The 10104-nt window shown below is 45.5% G+C and overlaps 1 protein-coding gene across 1 annotated transcript; it reads left to right on the top strand.

Annotated features, from left to right (window-relative positions):
• The first annotated feature begins 756 nt into the window (after positions 1-756).
• On the top strand, positions 757-9866 carry Ccn6 (cellular communication network factor 6). Its single transcript, XM_032888465.1, has 4 exons — positions 757-1060; positions 4562-4804; positions 7487-7680; positions 9402-9866. The coding sequence occupies exons 1-4, from the start codon at positions 757-759 to the stop codon at positions 9681-9683; spliced, it is 1023 nt and encodes a 340-aa protein (XP_032744356.1). The 3' UTR covers positions 9684-9866.
• The last annotated feature ends 238 nt before the right edge of the window (positions 9867-10104 follow it).

Below are 10104 nucleotides of genomic sequence, written 5' to 3'. Positions count from 1 at the left end.
GAGGCCAGGCGGGAGTGGTGGTGGTATATTTTAAAAGGTGTGATCGACAAGATTTGTCAATGAGATTGAATGTTAGAGTATGAGCCCAGCATGGCCCAATGTATAAGGTCTTTTGGGAAAAACACATTTGCTCAAGTAGGGGGAAAAAAAAGACTGGAGGAAAACAGAGAGTGTGGTCCACCTAGGTGGAGCGGTTAAGTAGGTCCTTTTAGTGAGTTCAGAAGAGTGAGCTGGTCAGGAGATGAGATAGAGAGAGGGAAGAGAGAGAAATTAACCAAGAGGCTTCAGTGCAAATAAAAGGAGGATGAAAGCTATGCAGCCCAGGGGGGACAGAGGGTGGGGGAGGGAGGAGGAGGAGGAGGAGGAGGAGGAGGAGGGAGAGGGAGGGGAGGAGGGGGGAGGGACACTGTGGAGGGGGGGGAGGGGGAGGAGGGGAGGGAAGGGGAGGAGGAGGAGGGGAGGAGGAGGGAGGGCAAAAAGGAGTAGGAGGAGAGGGGAGGAGGAGGAGGGGGGCAAAGGAGGAAGAGGAGGAGGGGAGGAGGAGGGAAGGGGAGGGGCAGTGTGGAGGAGGAGGAAGAGGAGGGAGGAGGAGGGGAGGGGAGGAGGAGGAGGGAGGGGGAGGGGCAGTACTGAGGAGGAGGGAAGGAGGAGGGGGGAGGAAGAAGAGGGATGGGGGAAGAAGACTTTTTGGCACATTTCTCCTCCAGACCCAAGAGCAGTCTCAGGATTCTTTTCTAACGTCACCTTTATCACCAAATGAAGCTCTGCTGTAGGGCGCAGGGCAGTGTGCCACCGGGTGCGACCCCTGGAGGACAGCCTGGAGCAGCGTTGGAAGTGTATCAGCGTAAAGAGGTCTGCCACTGGCCCTGCAGATGCCCCCCTCAGGTGCCCACTTGTCCTCTTGGGGTGAGCTTGCTGAGGGATGGCTGTGGATGCTGCAAAATCTGTGCCAAGCAACCAGGAGACATCTGTAACGAAGCCGAGAGCTGTGACCCACACAAAGGCCTGTACTGTGACTACTCACGGGACAAGCCTAGGTACGAGACAGGCGTGTGTGCATGTAAGTGTCTTCTGGGCTCGTCGGAAACGGCTGAACTGAGACACATTTCTCCCCCTATAACTTAGTTCAGAGTGGAGAATTCAGTTTGGCTACGTGCAAAATGGATTTAGATTTTGTGCCCCTGTGGGATGGCTGGGTTTTACTGGATGATACATGAAGGCCACAGATACATGTTTGAAAGGCTATTATTTTTTTATTGTATTAAAGTTATATTGCAGTAGTTCTGGGCTGAGTTTTTGTTTCTCTTTCTTTCTTTCCTTTCCTTTCCTTTCTTTTCTTTTCCTTTTTTTTTTTTTTTTTTTTTTTTTTTTTTTTGAGGCAAGGTCTCCTACTTGACCCTGGCTGTCCTGGAACTTGCTATATAGACCAAGCTGGCCTAGAACTCATAGAGATCCACCTGCCTCTGCCTTGAGTGCTGGTTTGAAAGGCATGGCAGATTTAAAGTCTGTCTCAGATAGCTGCTTTTCATGATAAAAATGACAAAAGATTATGACTGTAGGGTCTGACTTCAAAATGGCAGCGGGGTTGGGGATTTAGCTCAGTGGTAGAGCGCTTGCCTAGCAAGCGCAAGGCCCTGAGTTCGGTCCCCAACTCGAAAAAAAAGAAAAATGAAAAAAAAAAAAGAAAAAAAAAAAAATGGCAGCTTTGGTTAACACCGTTTGAAAAATAAACCTGAATCCAGCCACGTCTGTAAAGAGAAAATGATCCCCTTTTAAAATGCATGATGCAAACCGCGAGGACGTAGACGTGGGATTCACTTTCTGCTCTAGTGTCCACCTGACTAACCACCGGGTCCTCATACTCATCGCCACGCATTGGCAAAGCGGAACCTGACTCTGGGCTCTCAGAGTCTCAGTGCACGTCTGACTCAGACCATCTAAAACGGCAGCAGGCTGACAATAACCCAGAATGACCAATCAAATTACTGGGGACAGGAGCTTCTGCTAATGTGGGCTCCTTGTCAATTGATAGTCGATGGATTTGTAATTTAAAAGTTCGCTTAAATTTAAAAGTTTGTTTCAACGTAACACACCTACGAGCTAATAGGAATAATATTTTCTTTAAAAAAAGACCATTACCGACAGCAAAGTAAATTTTAGTGAAGAGAATGCCGTTTTGCTTTAGTGTAAGCCTTCCTAACTCCCTAATGTCTAGCTCAGTGTTTGAGTAGATCCTTCCATTTGGTTCTTCTCCAAGCTGCTGCTTTTGGGGTTGAAATCTGAGGAAAACTTGGCTCCGCACAGATATGCAATTAGACGAGGGTGGCCACGTCAACGTGCTCTGCAGACCCGCACACCCATCCTTCTGATATATTCAAGTGCGACAAGTGGTAGCTCCTTAGAAATTAGCTGCACCCTGGAATCTGAGACCAAACCCATGAACTTTAGCTCTAACATAAATTACCCAAACTCACTGGAGCTGTCTCACTCGGAATTCTAATATTGATGGGGTTGAGGCAGGATTGGGAGCTTGAGTCCAGTCTGGGGTACATGGGAAAACCTTATCTTTTTTTTTTTAAACATTTTTAAATTGTGTGTGTGTGTGTGTGTGTGTGTGTGTGTGTGTGTGTGTGGTTGTTCAGCTTTCATGTATGTCTGTGTACCACACCTACAGCTGGCCCCTCTCAGCAGTCAGAAGAGGGTACTTAATCCTCAGACTGGAGTTGCCATGTGGGTGCCGAAAATGGAACAGAAGAGAAAGACCCTATCTGTAAAAACAAAAGCAAACACAGCATCCCCTGGAGTTGGTCTTTGACTCCTGCATGGTTTTGTCTCTGGGTATTTGGAAAGTACTGGTTTGCTACTGTGCACCTATCCAAACGGTATCCCGTTATGTATTTTAAACCATCACTCTCAGCAGAAAGCTAACACGTCTGATAGAAAAGTCTCCGCAGTGGCTCTCAGTTTCCCACTGAGAAGTGTGGGTTCCGTCACTGGCAACAAACACGTTGAGATGTTTTCTTAGAAGTGGCTACTAGGACAAGCTTCTGATCATCTCAGTCCCACCATAGTACCCAAGTCTGAACACCCATCTGAGGGCTATTTAAGAAATACTGTGACTGAAAACTTGACACGTCTTCTAACGGAAGCATATTCTTTAAGACCGCTATTGTACTTTTGCATACTGAATACTGAAAGAATAAAAAAATACAGCCAAAAAATCAGAAGTTTAGAATGCTATCTCAGCCCTAAGAAGCCCTAAATACCTCAAATTCCAGACCCTGCTCTCTACCTATAAGTAGGTAAAAGGTCACATTTCTTGAGCCTGCTCTCCCAGAAACTAGATAAAAGGGCTTAAAGATAAGGCCCTTATATCCGAGATCCTGACCTAGTAAAGATAACTCTCTCAGGAACTAGTTGACCATAAAGTTAGATTACAATCTTAAAAGCAATCTTGAGAGACAGGAAACTTCTCCTTGTGACTTTTCACTGGTATTCTCCACATTTTCCAATGACACCATCCCTGCCCCCTTGGGTTGTGGATTCTTCCTTTAAATACCCCTTCTCCCAGCTACTGGGGGTCGAACTCCTGTGCTCCTTCGTGGGATACGAGTCTCGACCCCAGTGCACTGGTTCCTATTGATAAACCTCATGTGATTACAGCAAGGACGGTCTTGTGTGAGTTCTTGGGGGGTCGTGTCATCCCGAGACTTGAGTGAGGGTCTCCCCACTCTGGGGGTCTTTCAAATACTTGATTTACTTTGCCATACGGGATATTAAATGTAAATGGGTAGAGGTTAGTAAATTAAGTGGCATACTTTACTGTGCCACTTAACACTGTTAAGGTGGCTGTATTATTCGAAGTACAAGTGCAGAAAAGGTAGAACACAGCTACTGCCTGTGCTGCCCAAGTCATGATAAGGCATCAGTCCCACTGATGATGTCACACGTCAGCAACCATGCCCATCACATCCCAGTGGCTTTCTTCTTGAAGAGCTTTGACTTTTCAGATTCTTTAAAATTACTCCAGCCATTCCTGAGGGGTTGGTAGGAGACACTGAAATTGCTGATCCTGAAAGAGAGGAATAGGCCTTGGAGTCTCCTGTTTTCGGTTACCTTGCAGTACCACAGGTAAACTCTGGCTTCTCCAGACTGCCTATGGATGCATTCTGGCTTGTATCCCTGTATCTGTGTAGAATTGTCTCATCAGGTATCAGACACTTATTTATAAGAATTTCACTGCAAGCTTAGGACTCCTCTTCCTCCTCTTCTTTGCTTTCTTGACAAGGGTTTCTCTGTAGAACTTTGTAGGTCTTAGAACTCACAGTAGACCTGGTTGACCTTGAACCTGAGTTTGCAGACCTCCGGAGTGCTGGGACTAAGTGTGGCTGGCTGGCACATGACAAACCTTTTTGTAAATGTTTCTGTGAGATTCTAAAGGAGGCTTAAGGAATTAAGAACTACATCCATAAAAGAGACAGTTACAACTGGAGTGGGTCTAACCCACTGGTACTTACTTTTCTTTTTAGACAATGTTTTTTGCTTTTTTTTTTCTTTTCAGATCTTGTGGCAGTTGGATGTGAGTTCAACGGAGTCCATTATCAGAATGGCCAAGTATTTCAGCCCCACCCGCTGTTCAGCTGCCTCTGTGTGAGTGGGGCGATTGGATGCACGCCCCTCTTCAGACCCAAGCTGGCTGGCAGTAATTGTTCTTCAGCTAGAGGAGGAAGGAAGATCGATCCACCGGACTGTGGCCAGGGATCTCCGCAGCAGGGGCGTTCAGCAAGCTACAGAACAATGCCAGGTGCTCCTCCCCAGGGCTGTTTTCCAGGGATCGATTCCTGTGTTTCTTCCTCATCCTTTCCCACACCACAGCAGTAAGACCTCCTGGGCTGCCGCCTAGAGACTTACAGTGAGTTAGCATGGAAGTGATTGCTTTGGGCAGGTATGCTCCAAGTATCCGAAAAGAAAAAACTTTACATATTGGCTTTGTGAATAAAATATTCTGAATTTCGGGGTTGGGGATTTAGCTCAGTGGTAGAGCGCTTGCCTAGGAAGCGCAAGGCCCTGGGTTCGGTCCCCAGCTCCGAAAAAAAGAACCAAAAAAAAAAATATATATATATATATATTCTGAATTTCAAAACTTACTAGATCAGGCAACTTCTAAAATCTTACACCTCTGCTTGCTCTCACCCCCTTCTTAGGAAAGCTGAACAAATACTGTTCACAAGTACCCTAAAAAAACCCTTTTATTTGTAATCTACTATGGGCGAGAAGTTTGACCACCCAGTTCTTGTGTTTCCAAAGTTTTTTATATGGTACCAGAAGAAATGGAAAGTTGATTTAAAAAAAAATCAAAATTTTTTTTGAGGATTAATACATCTTGAAGTTCAAAATATCATTTTTCAAAACTGTGGCAATAGCTACAGTATTCTCCATCAGTTTAAAGCTAGTCATCTATGTAGTCAGGAAAGCACGTAAGAGTCCAGCTTGTATATCTTGAGCATGTAGCTGCCACGTGTAAATGGTGTTTGAACTCACACACTGGAGAATTTTCCAGACAGGGATTCCTCTAGGCTTACTTCATTATGTTCTTGAACCAGTAAAAATTATCAGAGAAGTGAGTTTTAGATATTTAAAACTGTGAAGAAATAAATCCTCAGGGATTCTGGTTATGTCAATTAATTAAAAAATTATCAGATTGTTTACATGGTCTCTCAGCTAACTGAATGCCATTACTAATGTCCCTAAGAATTCCGAAACAGTAAGCTCCAAAAAGAACTCAGAGCTAGTCTCATCACTTCGATATTTGAGACTTAGGCCTCGGTGCTGTAAAGGGTATGTTTGGTCTACCAAGCCTCTCCATTGCTTACCTGTGAACCTGCGTTTATGAGCACACAGGAACCTGGCCTTCGGTTAACGTCAATGAAAAGCCTTTAGAATGTTTGCATGAAGAGGGTCAAGGTTTTTATCTTTACCTCATCTACCATGGGATCTGGCTTCCGCGGGGTCAGTAGAGAGCATGCAGAGATAACCCTCCTGCTTTTCTCAGTGCTCACAGCGCTAAGCTTTTGTTTTACAAATCCCATTTCTTTGCCTTTTAATGAATGTTGAGCAAATTCCTGACCCGCAGGCCTCACTTTTACCAAGAGCAGGTCATTAGCCATACGGTAATCTGGGCTACCTTTATTCATGGCGGATGTGTGCCAGGCTTCTAATCCGCTTCCTGCACGGAGGCCTTTAACCATTGTCTACTGTGCAGGTATCTTGGTTTCTGTTTCCTGCTGCTCAGCTATGCACACAAGCACGGTGTCATGGTTACACCGAAGGAAGCACCATGTTGCCTGTCATCAGGCAGCACACGTTTCAAAGTGACTGACATTTTCTTAGACCTGTGCTTTGTTAACTGACTCAACCGACCACCTTACTCCCCAAATATCAAGTTCAGGATGTACCTTAAAGAAACGTGCTGAGGTAACGAATTAATACGCTGTTTACTAATTTGAGCCACGGGTCTGGTTCACTGGACTACAGTAAGTCTCGTGACGGTTTTTCATGGAGACGGGAGAGCTATTATCTTCTGTGTCTTCTGAGAGCAGGCAGTGGGGGGCGGGTGTCCAGTTCCCCACTCATAGCTCATCCGCAGTTGCTACCCCGAGTATCTCACGGGTGATTTTAAGTGGTGAGCATAGAGAATACCGTGGCCCTGACAACAAGGGATGTGACAGGCTAGATGAGATAGAAACTGCAATGGCTCGGTTTAGAAAGCTTTAATTCAGTTTGTTACAGTTCCCCAGAATGGGCTGGTGAGGCTTGCCAGGCAAGGCTGCTGACCTGAATTTAAGCTCCACATAAAGGGGGAAGAGAACTGACCACGGAGTTGTCCTGACCTCCAATCCACCCTGAGGCCTCTGTGCCTCATCCTCATCACTTCTAAGGCTTTAAAAAGTGGAAGAGAACTGATTTCTATCATCTCATCCTTAAATAGGATTTTATTTCAGATTTTGATGTATTGTGAAACTTAAGTGCTAAGATCCCATTGTTTACATCCAGGCGTGGTGATTCGTGCCTGTATTCCTAATGCCCGGAAGGCAGAAGGGTCACGAGTTAGAGGGTGGCCTGCACTATTCTGATTAATGTCCCGAATCCCCTAATCCTACCAATGTTTACTTCTGCACTTGCAAAAAAAAAAAAAAAAAAAAATCAACCAAATGACAGACACTGATGGGAATGTGCGGCCTGATGCTCAGAGGATGGGAGAGGCAGAACGATACGAAGAGGTAAAGACAAAAACATTAACCCTCTAGGAAAGATGCCACGCTTGACTGGAGGGTAATTTAGGTGTTGGCAGAGAACAGGGACTTAAAAGTGTAAGCTTTTATCCTTGCAAAAGTCTTAGAACTTTAAAATACCGACTTAATGTTTACAACCTGAGTCCAGGTACATACATACATGCGTGCATATGCACTTCCTCCATTTATTTTAGCTTACAGGAATCCTCCACTTACTTGGAAGAAAAAATGTCTCGTGCAAGCAACAAGGTGGACTCCCTGCTCCAGGACGTGCGGGATGGGGATTTCTAACCGGGTGACCAATGACAACAGCAACTGTGAAATGAGGAAGGAGAAGAGGCTGTGCTACATTCAGCCCTGCGGCAGGAAGACATGGAAGGCAGTGAAGGTAACCGTGAGCAGACTTAACTGAGTTACGGCTCAGTGGGAAGGAGTCAGCATGTGCCTGTGTCCTGGAGGGAGGGGTATGCTTGGATCTCAGCAGACAAAGCACCTGACCGCCATGACTCTTACAGTCCAATTATCTCAAGGGCGGCAGGCATTAGTCTAGCTCAACTCTGCAGGGAAAATTTCACCTGTCAGCGTGGGTCTTGAGCAGCCCAGCCTCTTATAACCCTCCATGCATACTATTCCTTCAGAGTAGACCTTTCTTGGCTTCTTTTTCTTTGCTCATATTAATTATAGAAGTGTAACCAAAATAGTGAACGTAAGGTTTCAGTTGTTACACCATAGCTATGAAAACAGAAGTTCTGATTGTAGTTACTGACTGTCTTGGAGGAGCATCACACCAAAATGCTCTGGGTATTACAGAGCAAGCTTGCCAAAGGACTGTTATCCTAAAACTGACAGAAAACTGCCAAAAAACTGCCAAGAGAGCTGGTCCTATTTCTTGATGAAGGCAAGAGAATTGTCTTTTTTTTTTTTTTTTCTTTTCTGTTTTTTGGAGGCAGGGCCTCTATAGCCCTGGCTGAACTGGAACTCACCGTGTAGACCAGACTGGCCTTGAACTCAGAGACGTAGCCCTTTGCCTCTGCTTCCCGAGGGCTGGGATTAAAGGGCACAGCGCTCTGCCTGGTGCTGCAGGAGAATGAACTTAAAGGACCGAAGTGATATACTTGTGTGTATCACTTATGTACACGTAGGAAAGATTACTTTTTAGAAATGATATAAACTGTCTTGTTCTCAAGGTGGTCCCTATCACATTATCAACCTGACACCACAACTTTAAAGGGATCAAAATACCATCCATGGGGCTGAAGAGACGGCTCGGCAGTTAGGAACACTGGCTGATTTCCAGGGGACCCATGTTTGATTCTGAGCACCCACACGCAGGCTCACAACCACTTGTAACTTCAGTTCTAGGGAATGCGAAGCCACACATGCAGGTAAAACACACATACAATTTAAAGAGGAATATTCTTTAAAATTAAAAGATCAATTCTTCTATCCAGCCGACACCCCGAACTGTGTGACATGCATTAGGGAGTCTGCTAAGTCTTAGGTAAATAAACACAATAAGACATGGTTCTTGGGATGTAACAAAACAAGGAAGGTTTTGTTTGTTGTAGAACTGGATGAAAGGCGGGACAAGAAACATGAGAATCTGATAGTATGGCAGAGTGGGAAGGCGAGGGCATTTCATAGAGAAGAGGGTTCTACATGTCACAAGCGACTATTTAATAGGTTTTAAAAGCCAACTATAAAAGCAGGGTTTATGGTGAGCAGCTCTTGGGTAGGCTCACTGGTCTCAGAGAATGGGGGGCAGGGGACGGCCATGCACACAGGGAGATGAGGGTAGCAGGGAGTGCAGAGGAAGGCGGGGACAGAGCTGTGACCAAAATGTCTGCATTACACAGGGAAAGCCTCTGTGGGGGAGGAAGCCCAGTCTCTGGGCTGGAGTTCAGGGTATGCCAGCCACACCCTGTAGCAGGTAGTGACTGAGGCATGCTGGGAGAGCCGGGAGGCCAGGTCCACCTTGATAGTTTAATAGACACCTACGCTGCTTGTCTCCGGTCTGAAACCCAACATTATCAGTGCCCAAGAAATAAGTATATCTGAGATCTAATTCTCAAACTTAAAGGATAACCTTTTAACTCTGTTTCTTTTCAGATCCCCAGAGGAGAAACATGCCAACCCACTTTCCAACTCCCCAAAGCTGAAAAGTTTGTTTTCTCCGGATGTTCAAGTGCTCAGACTTACAGGCCCACTTTCTGTGGGATCTGCCTGGATAACAGATGCTGCGTCCCCAACAAGTCTACAATGATCACCGTCAGGTTCGACTGCCCCGGCGAGGGGTCGTTTAAGTGGCAGATGCTGTGGGTCACATCTTGTGTGTGTCAGAGGGACTGCGGAGAACCAGGAGACATATTTTCTGAGCTCAGGATCCTATAGAGCCAGACGGCGAGGAAGGGTTAAAGCTCAATCAGGCCACAATGAAAACACTGAGGTGTCTGCAAAAGGGCACGGCTTACTTAAGGGATTTAAAACACAGAGTGACTATTCTTTGTCTGTTATATTTGTGACAATAGACGTTTCTAAAACATATGCTAATAAAACAAAACTGAATGCTTGAAATTTTTAAATAGAACTCATTTCTCGAGTATAGCCTATAATTATGTAACATATGGATAAATGGCTCCAGGTAAGGATTCCATAGATAAAGAAAAATACCTAGCTGGGTGTGGTGGTGCACACCTTTGATCCCAGCACAGGGAGGCAGAGGCAGGCAGATATCTTGTGAGTGTGAGGTCAACCTGGTCTACAGAGTGGGTTCCAGGACAGCCAGGGCTACACACAGAGAAACCCTGTCTCA

Source organism: Rattus rattus, chromosome 18, assembly GCF_011064425.1.
Source record: "Rattus rattus isolate New Zealand chromosome 18, Rrattus_CSIRO_v1, whole genome shotgun sequence".
Classification (NCBI taxonomy): Eukaryota; Metazoa; Chordata; class Mammalia; order Rodentia; family Muridae; genus Rattus; species Rattus rattus.
The sequence above is the reverse complement of the archived record's forward strand: the minus strand, read 5'-3'. Positions and strand labels throughout refer to the sequence as shown.